At 51.4% G+C, this 24,429-nt stretch overlaps 1 protein-coding gene and 1 pseudogene across 1 annotated transcript in view; both read left to right on the top strand.

The window, feature by feature from the left end:
- Nucleotides 1-1,854: 1,854 nt before the first annotated feature.
- Col7a1 (collagen type VII alpha 1 chain) overlaps nucleotides 1,855-24,429 on the top strand; it is a 46,279-nt gene continuing 23,704 nt past the window's right edge. Inside the window, exons 1-52 of the mRNA XM_042665922.1 lie at nucleotides 1,855-1,939; nucleotides 2,341-2,521; nucleotides 3,541-3,700; nucleotides 3,791-3,884; nucleotides 3,977-4,138; nucleotides 4,271-4,434; nucleotides 4,525-4,654; nucleotides 4,769-4,885; nucleotides 4,980-5,126; nucleotides 5,218-5,334; nucleotides 5,420-5,569; nucleotides 5,658-5,786; nucleotides 7,229-7,372; nucleotides 7,481-7,606; nucleotides 7,711-7,854; nucleotides 9,211-9,330; nucleotides 10,234-10,377; nucleotides 10,678-10,803; nucleotides 10,917-11,063; nucleotides 11,253-11,378; nucleotides 11,655-11,801; nucleotides 15,477-15,611; nucleotides 15,704-15,847; nucleotides 15,926-16,062; nucleotides 16,296-16,422; nucleotides 16,511-16,657; nucleotides 16,749-16,921; nucleotides 17,010-17,045; nucleotides 17,144-17,170; nucleotides 17,269-17,313; nucleotides 17,385-17,438; nucleotides 17,976-18,038; nucleotides 18,128-18,163; nucleotides 18,301-18,336; nucleotides 18,957-19,028; nucleotides 19,119-19,196; nucleotides 19,404-19,430; nucleotides 19,511-19,564; nucleotides 19,663-19,716; nucleotides 19,812-19,871; nucleotides 20,004-20,039; nucleotides 20,246-20,290; nucleotides 20,362-20,397; nucleotides 21,351-21,395; nucleotides 21,476-21,511; nucleotides 21,628-21,663; nucleotides 22,205-22,237; nucleotides 22,368-22,421; nucleotides 23,462-23,521; nucleotides 23,609-23,644; nucleotides 23,965-24,045; nucleotides 24,149-24,184. Coding sequence (XP_042521856.1) covers nucleotides 1,855-1,939; nucleotides 2,341-2,521; nucleotides 3,541-3,700; nucleotides 3,791-3,884; nucleotides 3,977-4,138; nucleotides 4,271-4,434; nucleotides 4,525-4,654; nucleotides 4,769-4,885; nucleotides 4,980-5,126; nucleotides 5,218-5,334; nucleotides 5,420-5,569; nucleotides 5,658-5,786; nucleotides 7,229-7,372; nucleotides 7,481-7,606; nucleotides 7,711-7,854; nucleotides 9,211-9,330; nucleotides 10,234-10,377; nucleotides 10,678-10,803; nucleotides 10,917-11,063; nucleotides 11,253-11,378; nucleotides 11,655-11,801; nucleotides 15,477-15,611; nucleotides 15,704-15,847; nucleotides 15,926-16,062; nucleotides 16,296-16,422; nucleotides 16,511-16,657; nucleotides 16,749-16,921; nucleotides 17,010-17,045; nucleotides 17,144-17,170; nucleotides 17,269-17,313; nucleotides 17,385-17,438; nucleotides 17,976-18,038; nucleotides 18,128-18,163; nucleotides 18,301-18,336; nucleotides 18,957-19,028; nucleotides 19,119-19,196; nucleotides 19,404-19,430; nucleotides 19,511-19,564; nucleotides 19,663-19,716; nucleotides 19,812-19,871; nucleotides 20,004-20,039; nucleotides 20,246-20,290; nucleotides 20,362-20,397; nucleotides 21,351-21,395; nucleotides 21,476-21,511; nucleotides 21,628-21,663; nucleotides 22,205-22,237; nucleotides 22,368-22,421; nucleotides 23,462-23,521; nucleotides 23,609-23,644; nucleotides 23,965-24,045; nucleotides 24,149-24,184 — 4,899 coding nt within the window. The remainder of the gene's footprint in view (nucleotides 1,940-2,340; nucleotides 2,522-3,540; nucleotides 3,701-3,790; nucleotides 3,885-3,976; nucleotides 4,139-4,270; nucleotides 4,435-4,524; nucleotides 4,655-4,768; nucleotides 4,886-4,979; nucleotides 5,127-5,217; nucleotides 5,335-5,419; nucleotides 5,570-5,657; nucleotides 5,787-7,228; nucleotides 7,373-7,480; nucleotides 7,607-7,710; nucleotides 7,855-9,210; nucleotides 9,331-10,233; nucleotides 10,378-10,677; nucleotides 10,804-10,916; nucleotides 11,064-11,252; nucleotides 11,379-11,654; nucleotides 11,802-15,476; nucleotides 15,612-15,703; nucleotides 15,848-15,925; nucleotides 16,063-16,295; nucleotides 16,423-16,510; nucleotides 16,658-16,748; nucleotides 16,922-17,009; nucleotides 17,046-17,143; nucleotides 17,171-17,268; nucleotides 17,314-17,384; nucleotides 17,439-17,975; nucleotides 18,039-18,127; nucleotides 18,164-18,300; nucleotides 18,337-18,956; nucleotides 19,029-19,118; nucleotides 19,197-19,403; nucleotides 19,431-19,510; nucleotides 19,565-19,662; nucleotides 19,717-19,811; nucleotides 19,872-20,003; nucleotides 20,040-20,245; nucleotides 20,291-20,361; nucleotides 20,398-21,350; nucleotides 21,396-21,475; nucleotides 21,512-21,627; nucleotides 21,664-22,204; nucleotides 22,238-22,367; nucleotides 22,422-23,461; nucleotides 23,522-23,608; nucleotides 23,645-23,964; nucleotides 24,046-24,148; nucleotides 24,185-24,429) is intronic.
- On the top strand, nucleotides 12,965-13,871 carry LOC122095609 (annotated as a pseudogene).

The following is a 24,429-nucleotide window of genomic DNA, read 5'->3' as shown; positions in this document are numbered from 1 at the left end:
AGCACTCTTACCACTTGAGCCACAGCACCACTTCCGGCTTTTTCTGCTTATGTGGAACTGAGGAGTGGAACCCAGGACTTCATGCATTCTAGGCAAGCACTCTACCAGTGAGTCACACTCCTAGCCCATGTTTGTGTTTTTAATCAGTCATGGAGGGCTTGAACACTGGGCCTGGGTACTGTCCCTCAGCTCTTCAGCTCAAGGTGAGCCCTCTACCGCTTGATCCACAGTACCACTTCCAGTTTTCTGGTGGTTAAATAGATAAGAGTCTCATGAACTTTCCTTGCCTGGGCTGGCTTTGAACCACAGTCCTCAGACCTCAGCCTCCTGAGTAGCTAGGATTACAGGCGTGAGCCACCAATGCTCAGCTCCTTGTTTGTTTTCTTTTTGAGATAGGGTCTTATTTTGTATCAGATTGGACTCCAAACTCACCATCTTCTTGTTTTCATCTTCCCGAGTACTGAGATTACAGTAGTGCACCACGATGCCTAGCTTGTGCTTTTCTGTGCCTGTCCAGAATTACCTAGGCAAGAACATAAAAGAGGGCAGGGTCCAAGTGAAGGCTGGCTTTTCTTGGGGGGTTTCTTTCTGCCTTGGTATTGTCCACCTAATGAACAAATCTGCATATAGAAAGATTTCCTCAGGGCAGCGGCCCTGACCTTGGTGGGATTGGGAAGGAGGGACTGTCCACAGTAACATGTCAATCAAAGAATGATCAGTAGTGAAATAAAAGGAATAGAAACCTCGAGGCAGTGGGGAAAGGGTAAGGGAGTTGGGTACACAGAGTCTACCAAGTAGAGTTGATGTAAAGGACTCCTACTAGCCAGAATGAATCTAGGTGGGGGGGGGGGGGGGCGATGGGAGGGAGACCCGGCCCAACAGTGAGGGCTTGGGCAGTAGGAGGTGAATTGCTGAGAGATGAGTTGTCATCGTGGGTGGCCCAAACATAGGGACACCCCCTCCCTTGCAAACACAGCTGGATGGCATCTGCCTGGGACCGCTCAAAGCATGGGGTAAGAGGCCCTGGGATGAACATGTATGCTTAAACATGACACACATCCTTTCCTCCTTGGCTTCCCTCTCCAGGGAAGGAGGGCCTGGGTGGGGGGTGGGGGGACAGAGGGGAAGCATCTATGACTTAGATCCAGCCCAGTGGGACCCTTGATCTTCCTAAGATAGCCTAGGGTCTTCCTCATTTGTTGGGAGCTGCTCTTTCCCATCAAGGGCATTGGGGTGGGGCACAGGAGGTCCGCTAGACAGAAGGATGTCTGATTCACGGGAGTGGCCTTAAGTCGGGACCCATGGCCTGTGGGCTTGTCTGGGCACCCCCCCCCTTACAGGGTTAGGGGGGTGGCTGAGTCATCTCCAGCTGTAGCCTCCTCCTTATCATGGCATTGCCACCCTTTGGTCCTCAGGAACCTAGCCACATTGACTTAAAGCAGCTGTGTGACCTTCAACATCTGTCAAGAGCCTGAGTCAGAGGCTGCATGCAGCAGGGCAAGGGCAAGTCATAAGAAGGGGACCCTTGGCTCTTAAATGCATCATATTTGTTGAGGAGGGGGTGGGCGGCAACCTCTCCAGGAGGTGGGTGAGGGCGGGCTGAGCCCCAGCCTGCTGCTCCACCTCTTGGGCTCAGGGACTTTCTGTGCCGGCAGTAGGCGGGACTACAGCTTGCAGCGGGGCGGCTGGCAGAGGCGGCGGCGGCCGGAGAGCAGGAGGGCAGCGGCGGTGCAGGCAAGACTGGAATTTCGGGGTGCAGTGGGGGCAACAGGGCCTGGCTCAGACCGGCCAAAGCCCCAGGGGCAGGGGAGGTGCGGGGGCAGAGATCCTGGCTGATCTTTTCTATCATCCAGGATGAGGCTGCAGCTTCTGATGGCTGTGCTCTGCGCCGGGATCCTGACAGAGGTGCCCCGAGTTTGGGCCCAGCCCAGGGAGAGAGGTGGGCATGGCTAAGGAACGAACCTATCTGGGGGTACTGCACCCTGTCACCCTGTGTCATCTCTGGCTCAAACTCAGCTTTCAGCCTTCTCACCCCACCTGCCTATTCCTTCTAAGTTAGTCACTAACTTCCAACTCTGCCCCAGATTCTCCTACTCTGCACTGGGTTTCCCCAAATACTTCCTATCATATCCCACTGGGGCTATGGCCCCCACAGACACATGCTTTATCTCCTGCTCCAAGTCACTCCTGGCCAGGCCCCTGAGGCTGACAGTCCCACATCCATGCAGATGACCTACTCTCCACCCTACCCTTAGTTCCAGGGGACTCCCCAGTACCTGGAGGGAGTTGGGGGTTGGGGGTTGTCTTAGAAAAGGTCCTGATCTCCCCTCCTGGCTTCAGTGACCTGCACGCGCCTTTATGCTGCCGACATCGTGTTCTTACTTGACGGTTCTTCATCCATTGGCCGCAATAACTTCCGTGAAGTCCGGGGCTTCCTGGAGGGGCTCATGCTGCCTTTCTCTGGGGCAGCCAGTGCCCAGGGCGTACGCTTTGCTACAGTGCAGTACAGTGATGATCCACAGTGAGTAATTGGCCCTGGGGTGGAGGTGGGGGACAAGATCGTAGACCCCATCAACACCCCTTCTCTAGACAAGGGCAGAGAGCCCAGAAATCCTCAGGATCTATCTTTCCCAAGTCAGCCTTTGGAAAGTCCAGGAGCACCCTCCTCCACCCCATCCACCACCCCCCCAAGCAGCCAGGTCCTTAACTGGCAACAGAGGATTCACGTGGAAGAATGCTTATGCCGTGCATGAAATAACCTCAGCACAAAGCAGCTGTGTTTTCTGATCTGAATGGAGGTGGGGAGCCCAGGAGTCGTCCCAGATTCCCCCCAGAAGCCCTAGATGCCTAGTATCTGTTGGACTCTATATTCTAGCACCCTGACCACTCAACCCCCCCGCTCTGTACACCAGGAATGGGGGCTTCCAGTCTGACCAATATCTCCCTTCCTACAACTGGACCCTTCCTCTTGTCATTATTCAACTAGGCATCCTGTCTTTCTAGGCTAAAAACACCAAAGGGCTCTAGGCCTGCCCAAGCCCAGCTACAGGTGGTAAACAGAGGTACATCTAGAGAATCTGTTAAACTTAGAGGTTCAGTGGTAGGGGACAGGAGTTCAAAAATACTCTGAAGGGTCATTACACTGCGAGGCCTTGTGTGTGTGTGTGTGTGTGTGTGTGTGTGCGCGCACGTGCGCACACGCATGTGTGTGTGTTATTGATGGTGGTAGTCATCATGGGACTTGAACCCAGGGCCTGGGGTGCTATCCTTGAGCTCTTTTGCTCAAGGCTAGCACTCTACCACTTTGAGCCACAGCTCCACTTCTGGTTTTCTGGTAGTTAAATGGAGATAAGAGTCTCACAGACTTTCCTGCCTAGGCTGGCTTTGAACTGTGATCCTCTAATCTCAGCCTCCTGAGGAGCTAATATGATAGGCACGAGCCCACCAGCACCTGTCTTCCAGAGACCTTTTAAAGGCCAGAGCTGGAAGAAGTCATAACCTGTTGCCTGTTACTCCTTCTTTCCTCTTGCTATTCATCAGGACAGAATTTGGCCTAGATGCTCTTAGCTCGGGGAGCGATGCAATCCGTGCCATCCGGGAGCTCAGCTACAAGGGAGGCAACACCCGCACAGGGGCTGCACTTCTCCACGTAGCTGACCATGTCTTCTTGCCCCATCTGGACCGGCCTGGCATTCCCAAGGTTATTCCTAAACTACCCTATCTCACCCTGGTTATTCCTCATGAAGTATTCAAAGCAGTAGCCCTAACTTGATCTCCTATACTTTCCCAGGTCTGCATCCTGATCACCGATGGAAAGTCCCAGGACTTGGTGGACACAGCTGCCCAGAAGCTCAAGGGGCAGGGGGTCAAGCTATTTGCTGTGGGTAAGCACTGAGCTAGGGTGAAAGGTCAGCCAGAGTAGGTAGAGTCCATTCAGAGGACATGGGACCAATTGGATCTTACTGATCCCATACAGGAATCAAGAATGCGGACCCTGAGGAGCTCAAGCGGGTGGCTTCACAGCCCACCAGCGATTTCTTCTTCTTCGTCAATGACTTTAGCATTTTGAGAACACTCTTACCTCTCATTTCCCGGAGAGTGTGTACTACGGCTGGTGGCGTGCCTGTGACCCTGCCTCGTGAGTTCCCTCCCTGCCCACACTGCTGCGTGTGCCCTGCTTCTTTTCCTTCTTATAATCCCAGCGTGGGAATGCTGAAGCCATCCCACAGTGCTCCTGACCTGTGACCCTTCCTTGCCCCGCCCTTGACAGCTGATGACTCCACCTCTGGCCCCCGAGATCTGGTGCTGTCTGAGCCAACCAGTCAATCCTTGAGAGTACAGTGGACAGCGGCTAGTGGCCCAGTGACAGGCTACAAAATTGAGTATACTCCTCTGACTGGGTTGGGCCAGCCACTGCCAAGCGAGAGGCGGGAGGTAAAGGGATGGTACCATCAGGAGGGACAGATGATGGGTGGCTGGGAACTTGGAAGGAACAAGATAAGGTGACCTCTGACCCCTGGACAGGTGAATGTCCCAGCTGGTGAGACCAGCACGCAACTACAAGGTCTCCGGCCACTGACCGAGTATCAGGTGACGGTGTCTGCCCTCTATGCTAACAGCATCGGGGAGGCCGTGAGAGGGACAGCTCGCACCAGTAAGCAATTCTCCCATCCTCTGAACCCCATTTCCCTAACCATCCAGCCCCATAACCATCCAGTCCCATAACCCACCCCTGACTCTCCTAATCCTCGGTGGGACTTTCCTCCAGCTGCCACAGAAGGCCTAGAGTTGGCCATCCAGAATACCACAGCCCACAGCCTCCTGGTAGCTTGGCGGAGAGTGCCAGGTGCCACTGGCTACCGTGTGACGTGGCGGGCCCTTGGAGGTAAGTGCGAAGTACGGGCTGCTGAACAAAGACCCTTATGACTCAGACAAGATGGTAGTGGAGTCCCTGAGCACTCTTGTAATCCCGAATGTAGGTGGGCCAACCCTGCGGCAGGAACTGGGCCCTGGACACGGGTCAACATTGCTGCGTGATCTGAGGCCTGGTACGGACTATGAGGTGACTGTGAGCCCCTTCTTTGGCCATAGGATGGGACCTGCCACTTCCGTGACTGCTCGCACGGGTAAGAGAAGGCTGGGTGTTTTCTTCTCCAGGCTGGGGTGATTGGGCAGAGCAGGGTTGAGGTCACTGATGTCCTTTGTACTCTGGGACAGACTCTTCTGTGGAGCAGATCCTACGTCCCACCATTTTGGGCCCCACATCCATCCTGCTTTCCTGGAACTTGGTGCCTGAGGCCCGTGGCTACCGGCTGGAGTGGCGTCGTGAGAGCGGTCAGTGCAGATGAAGGGACTGGGTGGCCATGAATCAAGCCTTTGGTGGCTTTGGCTAGCCCTGTCTGACCCTGCCATCTTGTAGGCTTAGAGCCACCACAGAAGGTAATGCTGCCTTCTGATGTGACCCGTTACCAGCTGGATGGACTACAGCCAGGCACTGAGTACCGCCTCACGCTCTACACTCTGTTGGAGGGTCGAGAAGTGGCCACGCCTGCAGCCGTGGTCCCCACTGGTGAGAGCTGGGTGGGTCTGGCCAAGGGATTGAGGAAAAGATGGAGGTTCCAGGCTGCCTCTCCATGCTGGGCCATCCTCTCTGACAGGGCCAGAGCAGCCTGTAAGTGTCGTGATGGATTTACAAGCAGTTGAACTGCCCGGACAACGGGTACGCGTGACCTGGAACCCCGTCCCCGGTGCCTCTGAATACCGCATCACTGTGCGAGGGACTCAGGGTAAGATGGAGCCTGCTAGGGAAATCCACATGCACTAAAGTTCCAGCCCACAGGGTATAATTGCGCCACCATCTCCTTCCATTCCTTCTACTGGGTCCCTTTAGCCTTCTAGTCTCTTGTGTACCTCCTATGAGGCCCTAGACATAGAAATATTTCAGGGTATAGCTGGGTGCCAGTGGCTCATGCCTGTCATCCTAGCTACTCAGGAGGCTGAGATCTGAGGATCATGGTTCAAAGCCTGCCCAGGCAGGAAAGCCCATGAGACTCTTATCTCCAATAAACCACTAGAAAACTGAAAGTGGTGCTGTGGCTCAAGAGGTAGAGCACTTGCCTTGAGCTGAAGAGCTAGGGTCAGCACCCAAGCCCAGAGTTCAAGCCCCACAACCGACAAAAAAAAAAAAAAAAGAAATATTTCAGGGTCTGTCTACCCTCTCCCCTACCCTAGTACCTCTCTTCATCTACCTCTGTCTATACTGCCTGCCATCCATCCATCCATCTTTGTCCATAGTTTTCACCTTCCCTTTTTCACAACCACTAGCTCCCTGACCTGCAACACTAGTTACAACTATAACTTCTCATGTCTTTGTGTGTGCGTGTGTGTGTGTGTGTGTGTGTGTGTGTGTGTGTGTGTGTGTGTGTGTGTGTGTGTGCTGGTCCTGGGGCTTGAACTCAGTGCCTGAGTGGTGTCCCTAAACTTTTTTTTTTCTTTTACCAGTCCTGGGGCTTGAACTCTGGGCTTAGGCACTATCTCTGAGTTTCTTTTGCTTAAGGCTAGCATTCTAGTGCTTGAGCCACAGTGCCACTTGCCACTTCTGGCTTCTTCTGAGTTTATTGGAGCTAAGAGTCTCACAGACAGATGTTCCTGCCTGGGCTGGCAGATCCTCAGATCTCAGTCTCCTGAGTAGCTAGGATTATAGATATGAGCCGTCGGCACCCGCCATATCCTTAAACTTCTTTTTGCACAAGGCCAGTGCTCTACCACTTTGAGCCACAGCGCCATTTCCCGTTTCCTGGTGATTCATTAGCAGTAAGAATCTCACAGACGGGCTGGGAAGGTGGCTCAGTGGTAGAGCGCTTGCCTCGCATGCCTGAGGCCCTGGGTTCAATTCCTCAGCACCACATAAGCAGAAAAAGCCAGGAGTGGCGCTGTGGCTCAAGTGGTAGAGCGCTGGCCTTGAGCTGAAGAGCTGAGGGACAGCGTCCAGGCCCAGAGTTCAGGCCCACGACTGACAAAAAAAAAAAAAAAAAGAATCTCACAGACTTTTCTGGGCTGGCTTTGAGCTGCGATCCTCAGATCTCAGCCTCCCAAGTACCTAAGATGACTGGCGTGAGCCACCAGTGCCAGATGCCATGAACTTTCTTATCCTATCTCCCTACCCATCACTAACTGCTACCATCCCATATTCCCAACCTCTGCCTGCCAACCTTGTCTTCTCTCTTAGGGGTTGAGCGGACACTGGTGCTTCCTGGGAGTCAGACAGCCTTTGACTTAGACGATGTTCGACCTGGCCTTACCTACACCGTGCGTGTGTCTGCTCGTGTGGGTAACCGGGAGGGAGGTGCAAGTGTCCTCACGATCCGCCGAGGTGAGGACTATATTGCTGGGGCCGGGGAGCGGGGGAGGGGAGAGGGGGAGATTGTCTGACTTATAACTACCCAGGTCTTGACCTCGGACTCCTATCTTTAACCCCTAGAGCCAGAACCCCCACTTGCTGTCCCAGGACTGCGGGTTGTAGCCTCAGATGCGACGAGAATAAGGGTCACCTGGGGGCCTGTTCCTGGAGCCAGTGGATTTCGGATCAGCTGGAGGACAGGCAGTGGTTAGTGTGGGGTGTGTGGGGAATCGCTAAAGGGGAAATGATCAGAGTATGGGGGGGACTGAGGAGACAGGCAGAACGAGATGAATGTTTCTTTCTGATCACAGCTCCAGAGTCCAGCCGGACTGTGCCTCCAGATTCTAGTGCTACAGACATCCTGGAGCTGCAGCCTGGAACCTCCTACCAGGTGTCCGTGTCTGCACTTCGAGGAAGAGAAGAGGGCCCTCCTGCGGTTATCGTGGCTCAAACTGGTCAGCTCCTGCCCCAGGCCCTTAGTTCTCTGCCATTGATTTCCCTTCCAACTCCCAAGCTTTCCCTCTCAGCCTCCCAGTTCTCCCCAGAATCCCACTCTCCTCCCCCCGTGACATACCAGTGCCGCCTCCCTGAGAGCCTCCGCTTCCTTCCTCCACATCCATAAACTTCCCCTTCTTCAGATTCTTATCTCTCTCTCCCTAAGACCTCCAGTGTCTCTGCCCTTGAATTCCCACACACAGTTTTTATACCCTTACCACCTTTGTGTGTGTGTGTGTGTGTGTGTGTGTGTGTGTGTGTGTGTGTGTGTGTGTGTTAGTACTAGGCTTGAAACTCAGGGCTTGGATGCTGTCCTTTAGTGTTTTCTTTTTTCTTTTTTTGTCAGTCATGGGGCTTGAACTGTGGGCCTGGGCACTGTCCCTCAGCTCTTCAGCACAAGGCTAGCGCTCTACCACTTGAGCTACAGCACCACTTCCGGTTTTCTGGGGGTTTATTGGAGATAGGAGTCTCATGGCCTTTCCTGCTCAGGCTGGCTTTGAACCGAGATCCTCAGATCTCAGCCTCCTGAGTAGCTAGGATTACAGGTGTGATCCCCCGGCGCCCATCTCCTTTAGTGTTTTCATTCAAGGCTGGTGTTCTACACCTGAGCCACACTCCACTTCCTGCATTTTAGTGGTTAATTGGAGATAAGAGTCTCACTGAGTTTTCTGCTTAGACTGACTGAACTGTGATCCTTAGATCCCAGTCTTCCTGAGTAATTAGGATTGCAAGCATAAACCACTGTCACTTGGCTCACTTAAAAAATTTTTGGGTGGGAATGGCTACTAGGAGTGTAGCTTAGTGGTAGAGTGTTTGCTTATTATGCATGAAGCCCTAGGTTCGATTCCTCAGTACTACATAAAAAGAAAAAGCCAGAAATGGTTCTTTGGCTCAAGTGATAGAGTGCTAGCCTTGAGCAAAAGAAGCTCAGGGACAGTGCCCAGGCCCTGAGTTCAAGCCCGAGGAATGGCAAAAAAATTATTTTGGAGTGGGTGTAAACTAGATCTTGTTGGACTTATACACTCTCTTCCTAAGAATGTTTTCATTAGATTCCCCCTCCTTTGTCAGACCTTACGCATCTGCCAGCTCAGATTGCTCTCAAAATTCCTTCAGTCAGAACCCCACTTATTCTCCATCTGACCTACTTACTACCTCTTCTTAGCTTCTTCCATCAGATCCCTGCCTCTTGTTAGGTTCCAAAGCCCTCCCTTATCAGGTGGTCCTTGCTACCTGCCTCCCCGCCTCCCCGCCTCCCCCTCCCCCCCTTCGCCCCAATCAGCTTCCTCCATCAGATTTCCCATTGCTTCTGTCCATAGATGCACTGGGCCCAGTGAGGACAGTCCATGTTACTCAGACTGGCAGCTCATCAATTGCCATTGCCTGGACCAGGGTTCCTGGTGCCACAGGATACAGAGTTTCCTGGCGCTCAGGCCAAGGTAGGAAACTGGAATTTGGGAGGATTATGAGAAGCAGGTCTAAGTAGAATTGAGGCTAGTCTTTCTTTCTTTCCTTCCTTCCTTCCTTCCTTCCTTCCTTCCTTCCTTCCTTCCTTCCTTCCTTCCTTCCTTCTTTCTTTTGTTGAGCATGGGGCTTGAACTCAGGGCCTGGGCGCTGAGCTTTTCTGCTCAAGGCTAGTACTCTATCATTTTGAGCCACAGTGCTACTTCTGGTTTCCTAGTGGTTCATTGGAGATAAGAATCTCACAAGGCTGGGAATGTGGCTCAGTGGTAGAGTGCTTACCAGCATGCATGAAGCCCTGGGTTCAATTCCTCAGTATCGTATACACAGAAATAGCTGGAAGTGGTGCTGTGGCTTGAGTGGTAGAGTGCTAGTCTTGAGCAAAAGAAGCTTAGGACAGTGCCCAGGCCCTGAGTTTAAGCCCTAGGACTTGCAAAAAAAAAAAAAGTCTCACAGACTTTTGTGCCCAGGCTGTCTTCCTACTGTAATCCTCAGATCTCAGCCTCCTGAATAGCTAGGATTGCAGATGTGAGCCGCCAATGCCTAGCTAGAGTTACTTTTTCTTTTTCTTTTTTGACTTGTTCTGGTTTTGGACTTGAACTCAGGGCCTGGATGCTGTCCCTGATCCTCTTTGTGCTCAAGGCTCGTGTTCTACCACTTGAACCACAGTTCCACTTCTGGGTTTTGAGTGGTTTAGAGAATTAGAGATAAGAGTATCAGGGGGACTTTTCAGTCCCGGCTGGCTTTGAACCATGATCCTCAGATGTCAGTCTCCTGAGTAGCTAAGATTACAGGTATGAGCCACCAGCGCCCAGCTAGAGCTTTATGAAGGGTGTTAGAGTTTGGCTAGTCCTGAAACTCCTTTCCATCCTTGTTCCCAGATCCAGAGAAATCTCAGTTGGTTTCTGGGGAGGCCACAGAAGCTCAGCTGGATGGGCTGGAGCCAGATACTGAGTACACAGTCCACGTGAGGGCCCATGTGGCTGGCATAGATGGAGCCCCTGCCTCTGTGGTTGTGAGGACCAGTGAGTAGACCCCACTTATACTAGCCACACCTGATTGGCTAACCAACCCTGTTGTGTATTCCCAACTGCTCCAGCTACTCCATTTGCAGTGACCCACCCTGTCCACGTTGAACCAGCAACACACTGACTCGATGTCCACCTACGCTCAGTTCTTGATGGTTCCTCATCACCCAACCCTCTTCCCTTTGGGGGCTTCCTATACTGCCCCTCTCTTGTAACCTTACCTCACCCTCCGATTCACCCTGCATGGACCAAGCATACCTAAGAGGTCCTGATCCCTCCTTGTGCCTCTGTCCCTAGCCCCCGAGCCTGTGGGCAGTGTGTCAAGACTACAGATACTCAATGCTTCCAGCGATGTTCTGCGAGTCACCTGGGTAGGGGTCACTGGTGCCACAGCTTATAGATTGGCTTGGGGCCGGAGCGAAGGTATGACTCCATGGGTCCTACGGTACCCTCGTCCTGCCTGGCCAGGATGGCCTCACCTGCTTAGCTATCCCATCCCATCCCTGATGGATGTTACTCTTTGCCGGCCTGGCCAGGTGGTCCCACGAGACAACAGATACTCCCGGGAAACACCGAGTCTGCGGAGATCCGCGGTCTGGAAGGTGGAGTCAGCTATTCTGTGCGCGTGACCGCGCTTGTGGGAGACCGCGAGGGCGCACCTGTCTCCATTGTGGTCACCACACGTAGGTGGGGCCTGGGCTGGAGCGAGCCGTGGATTGGAGCTTGGATACTCGAGGGGGCGGGACTGCTGGAAGAGGGAGCCAATGGAGGCGGAGGGGTGGGGGGGTCTGAGGAAGTGCGCGTGGGGGATTGGTGCAGAGGTGGGTGGGGGCGGAGTCTCCTTGATTCCCACGTGCTCTGGCTCTCCCTAGCGCCCGAGGCTCCCACACCCCTGGCGGCGACGCTGCAGGTTGTGCGGCGCGGGGAACACTCGCTGAGCCTGCGCTGGGAGCGGGTTCCTGGAGCGCACGGCTACCATCTGCGTTGGCGAACGGAGGGTGAGAGGTGCCCCCAATAGGAGGTTAGGGTTACATGGGGGTATTATGGACTCATGGGATCCCCGACAGTAGGTAGAATTCATCAAAGAGGTGGATGGGATCAATGGTGTCATTAAGGGTCAAATGGATCTATCAACTGGCAATCAGTGAAGTGATTGGGGTCATCAGTAAGGTTGTAAGGTCAATGAGGTGGGTGAATCCATTAGTACTGGGAGGTATTGTTTCCTCTCCATCCACCCTGGCATACTCACGTTCCTACTCTCCTTCCTCCCCTAGGTGGCCAGGAACAATCCAGGGTCCTGGGACCTGAGTTCAGCAGCTATGACCTGGATGGGCTGGAGCCAGCGACATTGTACCATGTGCAGCTGAGCGTCCTGGGACCCACTGGAGAAGGGCCCCCCAGGGAAGTGACTGCACACACTGGTGAGCTGAGAGCCCACCTCACTCCTGTATGCTTTTACTCCCACTGACCATCCACCCTGATTTCTTGGATCTTAGATCAGAGTGACTTTTTTGTGTGTGTGCCAGACCTGGGGCTTATACAGAGCATGGATACTGTCTGTGAGCTTCTTTTGCTCAAGGCAAGTACTGTACCACTTGAGCCACAGCTCCACTTCCAGCTGATTTGGGTAGTTTATTGGAAATCAGAGTATCACAAGCTGGGCACTGGTGGCTCACGCCTGTCATCCTAGCTACTCAGGAGGCTGAGATCTGAGGATCATGGTTCAAAGCCAGCTTGGGCAAGGAAAGTCCATGAGACTCTTATCTCCAGTAAACCACTAGAAAACCAGAAGTGGCAGTTGGCTCACGTGGTAGAGTGCTTGCCTTGAGCTGAAGAGCTGAGGGACAGTGCCCAGGCCCAAAGTTCAAGCCCCATGACCGACCAAAAAAAAAAAAAAAGAGTATCATCACAGACTTTCCTGATTAGTCTGGCTTCGAACTATGATCCTCAGATCTCAGCCTCCTGAGTAGCTAGGATGACAAGCTTGAGCCACTCTCAAATTGACTTCTGTAGCCTCCTAGTGGCTATGATCCTGGAGTGATCCCAGCATGACTTCCTCTGACATTTTGCTAAAAATGAATCTGCTTGGGCCTTTCTCCTCTTGTTCCTGATCTTCTCTCTCTCTCTCTCTCTCTGTATACACACATATACACCAGGGTATTTGAACTCAGGACCTCTTGCTCTTATTTTTTTTTTTTTCACTCAAGGCTGGAACTTTACTATTTGAGCCACGCCTCCAGTTCTGGCTTTTTGCTGGCTACGTGGCAATCAAAGATCTTACAGATTTTTCTTTCTGTCTGGGTTGGCTTTGATGCATGATTCTGAGAACTCAGCTTGGATTAGAGGTGTGAGCCACCAGCCCCTGGCCCATCTCTGATTTTTTTTTTCAAATTCTTTATTGTGATTAAGTGATTATGTAATCTCCCAAATTTCACCGGAATTGTGGGATAGTGACGCTTAGTTAAAGTCACAAACATATTCTAACGTTCATGGGGCAACTTGTCTATCATGGTCTATAACATTTATGAGTTCCCCTGCTGTGGATCCGCAGCATTGGGCTCGCCTCTGGCTTCTCCTCCGTGCCATGACCCCCAAATGCCAGTCCTTCCTCCTGCCTCTGCCGAAGAAAGCCCAGCACAGACCAGGCCCGAAGTCGGCAGATGCCTCCTCCTCTCCCAGCTTGCCCAAGGGAGAAAAAGAACAGCAAGAAGCAATTGAACATATCGATGAAGTACAAAATGAAATAGACTTAATGAACAAGCCAGTGAAGAGATTTTGAAAGTAGAACAGAAATATAATAAACTCCGCCAACCGTTTTTTTCAGAAGAGGTCAGAATTGATTGCCCAAATCCCAAATTTTTGGGTCACAACATTTGTCAACCATCCACAAGTGTCTGCACTGCTGGGGGGAGGAGGATGAAGAGGCCCTACATCACCTGACCAGAGTTGAAGTGACAGAATTTGAAGATATAAAATCAGGTTACAGAATAGATTTTTATTTTGATGAAAATCCTTACTTTGAAAATAAAGTTCTCTCCAAAGAATTTCATCTGAATGAGAGCGGTGATCCATCTTCAAAGTCCACTGAAATCAAATGGAAGTCTGGAAAGGATTTGACAAAGCGCTCCAGTCAAAGCAGAATAAAGCCAGCAGGAAGCAGCAGCATGAGGAACCAGAGAGCTTCTTAACTTGGTTCCCTGACCACTCAGACGCTGGTGCAGACGAGTTGGGAGAGGTCATCAAAGACGACATCTGGCCAAACCCATTGCAGTACTACCTGGTTCCTGACATGGATGAGGAGGAGGGAGAAGGGGAAGAGGATGATGATGATGATGATGATGATGAAGAGGAGGAAGGATTGGAAGATATTGATGAAGAAGGGGATGAGGACGAAGGGGAAGAAGATGAAGATGATGATGAAGGGGAAGAAGGAGAGGAGGATGAAGGAGAAGATGACTAATAGAAAACACTGATGGATTCCAACTTTTTTTTTTTCTTCTTAATTTTCTCCAGTCCCTGGGAGCAAGTTGCAGTGTTCTCCCCCTCTGTGCTCAGTTGCCCTGTTCTTGAGGTCTCTTTTCTCAAAACACCATGATTCTCAACTTATTTGGGGGGGGAATACCTTGCTCAGAATATAACGGGAAAAGAATCTCCACACACCTCTGTTCTAAATTCATTTTTATCCCTTTCTGTCTCAACAAAAACTGTACGGAATCACCACCACCACCGCCACCTGCTCTGTGGGAAACAAGAAAAGCCTCCGGTTGCTCTGCTCTGCTCAGGCCTTGTGTACTAGTGCATAGATTCTAGCTTTTCTCCTCCTTTCTCTGTATATTGGGCTCAGAGATTACACTGTGTCTATGTGAATACAGACAGTTAGCATCACCAACATGTATCTGTTTACTTTCTCTTGTTAAAAAAAAAAAGAAAAAAACTTTAAAAAATGGGGTTCTAGAAGGTCAGCAAAGGGTGGGTTTGAGATGTTTGGGTGGGTTAAGTGGGCATTTTTGACAACATGGCTTCTCCTTTGGCATGTGTAATTGTGATGTTTAATGGACATCCTTGCAGTTTAAGATGACACTTTTACAATAAAATTCTCCTAGTGATGACTTGAGCCCTGGCACTACAGGAGAATCAGCAGACCCTGTAGGATCTTATTTGGAATTGACATTCTCTATTGTAATTTTGTTATTTATTTTTAAATTTTCTTTTGTTTTCACTGGAAAGGAAAGATGATGCTGAGTTTTAAATGTTAAAAGTGTACAAGTTGCTTTGTTACAATAAAACTAAATGTGTACACAAAAAAACATTTATGAGTTCTATGAGCTTTGCAATACAGTTATTTCTTCCACATTGGGTGATATGTACATTTCTTTTGTTTTGCATAACATCAGCTGTTCCCTTTTTCCCACTTGTTTCCTCCCTCCCATCACTGCCATTGAGTTGCTTAGTTCATTTTGATCAATGTCCAGAGCAGCTGATGGGTCCCACTGTTGTATGTTTTTCCCTGATTCCCTCTAGTTCTGTGTTGTCCTCCTGGTTTCCCTCCAGTGTGCATATTTATACCATATATGTGATCAGCAGCATGGGGTTATTTAGTAGTGATTTGACCAGATGAGTGGAAGTCCTTTGTTTCTTAATTTTGTCGTATCACCTTACATTTTGGATTTAATATCCACTTATCAGGGAGACCATATGCCATTTGTCTCTTTGCTCTTGGCTTATCTCGCTCAACATGATTTCTTCTAGCTCCATCCATTTCTCTGCAAATGCATTATTTTGTCCTTTCTATGGCTGCATAATATTCCATGTGTATAGATACCACAATTTTTGGATCCATTCATCTGTGGTGGGACATCTGGGTTGTTTCCATATCCTGGCTGTTGTGAACAGTGCTGCAATAAACATGGAGGTGCACGTGTCCTTGTAGACTGGTTCCTGTTGTTCAGGATAGATGCCTAGAAGTGGTATGACTGGGTCATAAGGGAGGTCAATATTTAGCTTTCTGAGGACCCTCCAGACTGCTTTCCAAAGTGGTTGTATAAGTGTACATTCCCACCAGCCCATCTCTGATTTTTGTTAAATGTTTCTTTCAGAGTCTCCTCGTGCTCCAAGCACGGAACTCCACGTGATAGACACTTCCATCAACTCAGTGACCCTCGCATGGACCCCAGTACCTGGAGCATTGGGCTATATCCTATCCTGGCGGCCACTCGCAAGCACCAGCCAGGGTGAGGGACAGGCTGTGGTTGGAAGGGGCTCCCTGGACGACCTCCTTCAGGACCATGCAGGATCTGTTTAACTAAGTTCTCCTCTTTACAAGTACCCGGAGATTCACAGACACTTCCAGGGACCTATAGCTCCCAGCGGGTGACAGGCCTGGAACCTGGTGTCTCCTATGTCTTCTCTCTGATACCTGTCCAGAGGGGTGGACAGGGTCCTGAGGCCTTGGTCACACAGAACCCAGGTATGCTGGAAAACAGTGGGAGAGGTCAAAGAGGGCTGCTGGACTAGTCCATATCAGTGACTCAACACCTTCCCACAGCGTGTCCTGGAGGTCTAGTGGACGTGGTGTTTCTACTGCACACCACTCAAGACAATGCTCATCGAGCAGAGGCTGTGAAGCGGGGTCTGGAGCGGCTGGTGTCTGCACTTGGGCCTCTCGGGCCACAGGCTGCCCAGGTTTGGCCCCGAGGCATCCAAAACCCTAATCTCTCCCTGCCTCTCTGCACCCCAAGTTCCACACCAGCCACCATCTCTCTGTCCTAATATAGTTTCAGGGTTTCTTCCAGCTCCCAAGCTTCAGATCATCTCATTGCTGGCGGATTCCCATTCTACCACCTAATAAGCCCTCCCCGCACTACCTCTGTCTGCTCTGTCATGCTCTCCAGGCTTTACGTCTCTCCTCATTCCAGGTTGGCTTGCTGTCCTATAGCCATCGGCCCTCCCTGCTGTTCCCATTGAATAGTTCCCATGATCTTGGCACCATCTTGCAGAAGATCCGGGACATTCCCTATTTGGACCCAAGTGGAAACAACTTAGGTGAGGCCTGCAGTTGGCATGGATTCCTGGGGCTTTCCTGACAGAAAAACTCTTATGTCCCGTGGCTCTGATGTGACTTTCCTCTCAGGCGCGGCGGTGATCATGGCTCACAAGTATCTCCTGGCACCCGATGCTCCAGGACGCCGTCAGCAAGTACCCGGGGTGATGGTTCTGGTGGTGGACGAACCATTGAGAGGTGACATATTCAGCCCAATCCAAGAGGCTCAGGCTGCTGGTGAGGAATAGAGGAAGCTGAGGATGGAACCTGGGAATAGGAATAGCCCTGGTGGGATTGTCATGACAAGATGCTTGGATTCCCTCCTTAGGGTTCAGGGTGATCATCTTGGGTTTGGCTGGAGCTGATCAGGAGCAGTTGCGTCGCTTGGTGTCAGGCGTGGACCCTGTCCAGCACTTCTTGGCGGTGGATGACGGGCCAAGCCTAGGCCGGGCAGTCAGTGATTTGGCAGGAGTGCTGTGTCAGGCAGCCATGACAACTCAGGTTTGGATGAAGCCTCTGGGCGTGGCAGGGAGGAGACCTAGGGATTTAAAGAGAACTGCTTGGCTTCAAAGAGCACCTGTGTCCACAGCCACCTCCAGAGCCTTGCTCCGTGCATTGCCCAAAGGTAAGTGTCGAGGGTGGAGTGGGAAGATGAATGCTGCACCCGAAGCTAGCCACTGGGAGCCTCATCTGACATGTTCCCCCAACCCCCCCCCCACCCAGGGCCAAAAGGGGGAGCCTGGAGTAACGGTGAGTGGCCTTGTGGGCACAAAACTAGGTTGGGTGTTGATGGGATGGGGTGGGGTGGGGTGATTGTCAGCACAAGGCTTGCTGATGATCTTTCTTAGGGCCGGAATGGACAAGCTGGGCCTCCAGGACCTCCCGGCCTCCCAGTAAGTGCCTCCCCACACCCATCCTTACCCTGACTGGCTTACTGCCTCTTTATCCTGATCTCCTCTTTCAGGGAAGGACTGGTCCCCCAGGCCCCCCCGGTCCTACCATCCAAAAAGGCGAGAGGGTGAGTAAGGCCTTTGTGCTTCACTTAGGGTGCATCCTGTAGGAAAAAAAGCCCAGACACTATATGTTCAGGAGGCTGAGATCAGAGGACCGCAGTTCAAAGCCATTCTGGGCAGGAAAGTCTGTAAGGCTCTTCTCTCCAATGAACCACCAGAAAACCGGAAGGGGCTCAAGTGGTAGAGCACTAGCCTTGAGTGAAAGAGCTCAGGGACAGTGCCCAGGCCCTGAGTTCAAGCCCCACAACTGACAAAATAAACAAACAAAAACAGAGCCACAGGATCATCCTAGAAATCTGAATGGAGACTTGTAGAGAAAGCTGTCAAGTAGAAGGGCTATAGGGGGGACTTGAAGATCCCTTAGTGTTTTAGCCTCTGCTTATCACTGCTTTGTGCCTGGGATTGGGTTTCATGCAATTCAGATAGACCGCTTTTGTACCCTACTTCTCCATCCCTAACAACACTGGAGGCGTATGGGATGAGAACCCCAGTTAATGGGGTAGAGATCTGCTAGCTAATCTTTGAATTCTTTGTCTCTTTAGGGTTTCCCTGGAGCAGATGGACCTCCAGGCAGCCCTGGTCTCCCTGGGACTCCCGGCATAAAGGTGTGCCAGCCTTGTCCTTACTGATGGGGCAATTGCTGGAGATGGTAGGGGTGATTTTGACCTGTTCTGACCATTGGTTCCATTTACAGGGCTCCCCAGGGTGGCCTGGTCCTCCTGGGGAACCGGTAAGTGCCTTCCCTTCTTTGCCAGTACCTTCCCCAGGGTTCTTTTTATAAGGATGGGGAGCCAAAGTAGGTGGAGTCCATGGGGACCACCCTTGACTTGAACCTAAGCATTATCTTCTATTCTGTTTTGTTCTCAGGGAGACCGAGGGCCCCGAGGCCCTAAGGGGGAACCGGTAAGTGGAGAGAAAAGGGGGAGGGGCCTCCAGAGAGTACAGGGTTGCACCTAGACCTATGTAAGGCCTGTGGCATGATAAGGAATAGCTGGGAGCCAGGTGCCCGTGGCTCACGCCTGTCATCCTAGCTACTCAGGAGGCTGAGATCAGAGTATCACGGTTCAAAGCCAGCCCGAGCAGGAAAGTCTGTGAGACTCTTGTCTCCAGTAAACCACCAGGAAACCAGAAATGGCACTGTGGTTCAAGTGGTAGAGCGCTAGCCTTGAGCTGAAGAGCTGAGTGACAGCACCCAGGCCTAGAGTTCAAGACCCATGACCAACAACAACAACAATAAAAATAGCATCAAAGGGCATCTATGGGTACTTTTTTTTTTTTTTTTGCCAGTCCTAGGGTTTGAACTCAGGCCCTGAGCGCTGTCCCTGAGCTGCTTCTGCTCAAGGCTAGCACTCTACCACTTGAACCACAGCACCACTTCTGGCTTTTTCTGTATATGTGGTACTAAGGAATCAAACCCAGGGCTTTATGCATGGTAGGCAAGCACTTTACCACTAAGCCACCTTCCCAACCTCTGGGGACTTTTATCTACCTTGAATTCTGCCCAACACTCTCTGACTTTTTAGGGAGAGCCTGGGAAAATCGTCACGGGTGATGGGCCAGGGATTCCTGGCAAAAAAGGAGACCCGGGACCTTCGGTAAGTTTCAGGGCCTGAGTCATGATGTGAGATGGGGTCGGGGGAGTGAGTTGTGTGGGCTGTGTCTTTATGTTTTGTCTCCTCCATCAGGGGCCCCCTGGACCTCGTGGCCCTTTGGGAGACCCAGGACCTCGTGGTCCCCCAGGGCTTCCTGGAACAGCTATGAAGGTGACAGCATGACCCCATTTGGTCTTAGGAGCTCCATGTGATTCAGGGCCCCGGTGACCCCATTGGAACCCACATAACACATACTGATTCCTACCCATGCTATTGACGCCCCTGTTTTCCCATGATTCTTTGAGTCCACCCTCCTACATCCGGGTATCTTGGGAAAGGAGGTATAGTGGAATCACAGGGTCATGATCTGTCTTCCAGGGTGACAAAGGTGATCGTGGAGAACGGGTGAGTGAGGGCTAAGTATGCTGAGGGTGGGGTGGAGTCTGACTCCCCCAGTCTGCCCCTGACCTGATGTTCTCTCCCAGGGACCCCCTGGACCAGCGGTTGATGGAACTGCAGATGGGGAACCCGGGCTGCCAGTAAGCGGGCCTTGAGCTAGGGAACCCGCTGAGGGGTGTGGGTATTCTGGGGTGGGTTGGGTGCTGGGCTTTATATTTCTTGACTCACTTCCTCCTAGGGCCTCCCCGGAAGTCCTGGACCCCAAGGCCCAGTTGGAGAGAAAGGAGAGAAGGTAGGGAAATGGATCTCTCTTTGCCCAGGTTTGGGGGTGGGAGGCTGGGTGCCAGGGACCTCCCTGAGTCTTCATACCATGTGTTGCTCCTTTAGGGTGACTGTGAGGATGGAGCCCCAGGGGTCCCAGGACAACCCGGAACTCCGGGTGAGCCGGTGAGTTTTCAGGAGCTCACAAGGTTCTGAATGTGACGAGCATGGCTCCAATGCCTACCTTGATCCATCCACTCCTTCTCTATCCTTATGCCCCAATCTGAACCACTCACCTCCCAAATTCATCTCTTCCAGGGCCTTCGGGGACTTCCTGGAGTTGCTGGCCCCAAAGTGAGTACAAGTTGAGAGGTGAGGGGGAGTGTCAAATGTAAGGGACCATATCCGGGGACTGCTATAGGGTAAAGGAGACCAAAAGGCCAGGGGATAAGGGCCTATCTAGGTCAGATTCTATTGCTTCAGAAGTGCTGGTTAGAGATGAAGACACTTGGTTTGGGGTTCACTCCTTAAGACCCCGCTCTTCTTATCTCTCTCCTTAGGGCGACCGAGGTTTGAAGGGCAGCCCTGGTGAGATTGGAGAAAAAGTAAGTGCAGTCCCGGGGACTCTGGAGAATCTGGAACAGACTCAGCTTGCTGACTTCTTCTATTCCATCAGGGTGAACGGGGACTCCCTGGCCCGGTGGGACCCCAGGTAAGCCTGCTGAATATTGCCCTGACCTCTGAAGCCCCTCCTGATTCTTTTTCTTTTTTTTTTTTTTTTTGGTTGTGGAGCTTGATCTCTAGGCCTGGGTGCTGTCCCTCAGCTCTTTAGCTCAAAGCTAGCGCTCTACCACTTGAGCCACAGCACCACTTCTGGTTTTCTGGTGGTTTACTAGAGATAAGAGTCTCATGGACTTTCCTGCCTGGGCTGGCTTTGAACCGCAATCCTCAGATCTCAGCCTCCTGAATAGCTAAGATTACGGTTGTGGGGCTTAAACTGGGGGCCCTGAGTCTCTTTGTGCTCAAGACTAGCACTCTACCACTTGAACCACAGCGCCACTTCAGTTTTTCAGTGACTAATTGGAGATAAGAGTCTCACGGGGAGTTTTCTACCTGGGCTGGCTTAGAACCTCTGTCCTCCTGAGTAGCTAGGATGACAGGTGTGAGCCACCAGTGCCAGCTGATTCGGACATTTTTGTCCTTGATCCCCTTTCCCCTCCCCCACTTCCCATCCCACTTTTTTTTGGTCAGTTGTGTGGCTTGAACTCAGAGCTTAGGTGCTATCTCTGAGCTTTTTTGATCAAGGCTAGCACTTTACCACTTGAGCCACACCTCCACTTCTGCCTTTTGGATGCTTCATTGGAGGCAAAAGTTTCATAGACTTGGCTACTCAGGCAGGCATCGAGATGTAATCCCCAGATCTCAGCCTCCCGAGGACCTAGGATGAGAGGCGTGAGCCACCAGCCCCCTGCAAGAATACCAATTTTAACCTTTTGACTTAGTCACAATGGCCTGCTGAGTCTGACTGCTGCTAGCCCAAACTCCCAATCTTCCATGATCTCTCCTCCCTAGCCCACAACTCAGCCTCTCCTCTCTGTTTACCCATAATCCCTTTTTGGTCCTCTCCCACCTGGGAACAGCTTTTCTTCTGTTCCTCTTCCCTAGGGACCAGTAGGAATTGCTGGACGCCCTGGAGCTGAGGGTCCTGAGGTAAGTCTATGACTGTGGAGCTTTCCCATGTATCTTCCTGCCTCATCCCATCCTGAGCTCTTTGTTTTCTCCACGTACAGGGCCCGCCAGGACCTACTGGCCGCAGAGGAGAGAAGGTTGGTCACGTTCTGGGAATGTAACTTGGCAGCAGGGATGTGGCCAGGGGACACTGGGAATTGGGACTTCCTAGATGAGTTGCTAACCTGTCCCTGTCTCTGTCTTCTCTCCATAGGGAGAGCCTGGTCGCCCCGGGGACCCAGCAGTGGTGGTAAGTGAAAAAAAGACGGGACCCTGAGTCCAATTCAGCCCTGGATATATAAACCATTTTTGTTTTCTGGTGGTTTACTGGAGATAAGTCTCATGGACTTTCCTGCCTGGGCTGGCTTTGAACCACGATCTTCGGATCTCAATCTTCTGAGCAACTAGGCTTACAGACATGAACCACTGGAGCCTGGCTACCTACTTTAGATTAGCTCATTTGGTCACAGAGACCCCTCGGTAGACACTGTGACTTTTTTGTTGTTCCAGTCCTGGGCTTACACTTGGGGCTGGGATGCTGTCTTTGAGCTTTTCTGCTCAAGGCTAACACTCTACCACTTGAGCCACAGCTCTACTTCTTGTCCCTTTTGGTATTTAATTGGAGATAAGAGACTCAAGGGCTTTTCTGCCCACCCTGGCTTTGAACTGTGATCCCTAGATCTCAACCTCCTAAGTAGTGACACTGTGACTTTTTGATTTTATAGAATCAAAGTTTGGGGTTCTGTGATACCAAACAGGAGCTGAGTAATGACTCTCCTCATTGTTTTCAGGGTCCTGGTGGTGCTGGAGCTAAAGGAGAAAAGGTATGTCTGTAAGGGGTTGAGGTCAAAGTCACAGGGCCTATCTCTGGGCCTTCCTGGAAGTTACAGGATGACTGCTGAATTGCGGGGTACCTGGAAGCTCAAGACCACCACTGACCTCTGTTGCTTTCAGGGAGATGTGGGGCCTGCTGGACCTAGAGGAGTTGCTGGAATCAAAGGGGAACAGGTAAGTGAGGGCAAAAGTTTAGCTATAGGGCAGATGAAGGTTGTATCTTTTGTGTGTGTGTGTGTGTGTGTGTGGTATGTGTGTGTGACACTGGTATTAGATCTTCTTTTTTTTTTTGGTTGTGGGGCTTGAACGCTGGGCCTGGGCACTGTCCCTCAACTCAAGGCTAGTGCTCTACCACTTGGAGCCACAATGCCACTTCCTGTTTTCTGAGTGGTTTATTGATAAGACTCTCATGGACGTTCTTGCCCAGGGTTGGCTTTGAGCCGAGATCCTCAGAGCTCAGCTTCCTGAGTAGCTAGGATTACAGGAGTGAGCCACCGGTGCTGGGCTGGTATTATGTCTTATATTCAGGGTTTGTTCACACAGTGAGACTCTCAGAAGAGCAATACAAAGGTACAAGGACTATGTGCATCTGATCACATAAAGTAATATTTATCAAAGTGAAGTCCAAGAAATAGAAGCAAGAAGTTTTTTCCCTTCGTTGCTGTTTTCTTTTTCTTTTTATCTTGTTTGTTTGCTTATCTGACTTTAGGAGTATAGGGGGGGGGCACAGAAATGGAGGGATAAAGGGTGAACAAATGCAGCAGTGGTGCTCACAAGACCATGTGGAAAATGAAGTATACAACTTGTTGGTGGGGATAAGAGGGAAAAACTGGGAGAGAGCTAGGGAAGGGGTGACATTGTCCTAAAAGAAACGTACTCTTTACCTGACTTACGTAACGTATGTAAGTAACTGTTCTGTGTATCACCTTTATAATAACAATTAAAAAAATTAAAAAAACCCTCAGGGTTTGTAATGCTCCTTTGCCTTTTTGTTCACAGCTGGTGCTCTGCTACTTGAGCCATGCCTCCACTTTCTGTTTTGTTTTTTTTTTTTGGTTGAATTGGAGATAAGAGTCTCACTGGCTTTCCTGGCTAGGCTGACTTTGAACCATGATCCCCGGGTCTCAGCCTCCCGAGTCGATAGGATGACAGCTGTGAGTTACTGGTGCTCAGCTCCCTGTACCCTTTTGACTTCTGATCTGTCTGTCCAACAGGGCCCACCTGGGTTAGCTCTTCCTGGAGACCCTGGCCCTAAGGGAGACCCTGGAGCCCGGGTAAATAAATGTGGGGACTAGGTGACAGAAGAAGAGGTGGTACCTGAGACCCCTGATTAAATCCTTTCCCTTCCTACCCCCCCTCAGGGTCCCATTGGCCTCACTGGCAGAGCGGGAATTCCGGTGAGTATAAGTGATCTCAAGATTTCTGGACTCAGGTCTGGGAAGGTGGCTTAGAGGTAGCTTGCCTGCCTAACATGCATGAAGCCCCAGGTTCGACTCCTCACTGCCATATCAACAGAAAAAGCTGGATGTGGCACTGTGGCTCAAGAGGTAGAGGGCTAGCCTTGAGCAGAAAGCACTGTCCCTGGACAGTGCTCAGGCCCTGAGTTCAAGCTCCAGGACTGGCCAAAAAAAAAATATAAATAAATCTGGGCTCACCTCCTCTAAAAGGTTGCCTGTTACATGGATTCTACAACACCTGATGCTTACCTCCCCAACAGGGTGACTCAGGGGCTCCTGGAGAGAAGGGAGACCCCGGGCGGCCTGGCTCTCCAGGACCTGTTGGCCCCCGAGGACGTGATGTAAGAGGCGGGCCTTAGAGGAGTCCTAGTGGGGAGGGGAGTAGGGGGGTTGCCAGCATCATTGGGGGTTTTGGGGACCAGGACTGACTCTCATGTCTTACAGGGTGAAGCTGGAGAGAAAGGTGATGAAGGTCCTCCGGTAAGATGTACCCCCAATGTAGTTTCTGATTCTGTATGTGTGTGTGTGTGTGTGTAGGTAGGTGTGTGTGTGCACACGCATGCGCATGTGTGCACAGATACTGGCGCTTGAATTCTGTACCAGCTCCACATTCCCAGTACCACTACCAGTACCACTCTCCCTTGGCCTTTTTGTTTGTTTGTTTGTTTGTTTTTGGTCAGTCATAGGGCTTGAACTCTGGGCTTGGGCACTGTTAGCTCTTCAGC

This window comes from Dipodomys spectabilis, unplaced genomic scaffold (genome assembly GCF_019054845.1).
Source record: "Dipodomys spectabilis isolate Male_0828 unplaced genomic scaffold, ASM1905484v1 ptg000360l, whole genome shotgun sequence".
NCBI lineage: Eukaryota > Metazoa > Chordata > Mammalia > Rodentia > Heteromyidae > Dipodomys > Dipodomys spectabilis.
Note: the sequence above shows the minus strand (reverse complement) of the source record. Positions and strands in the feature narration are given on the sequence as shown.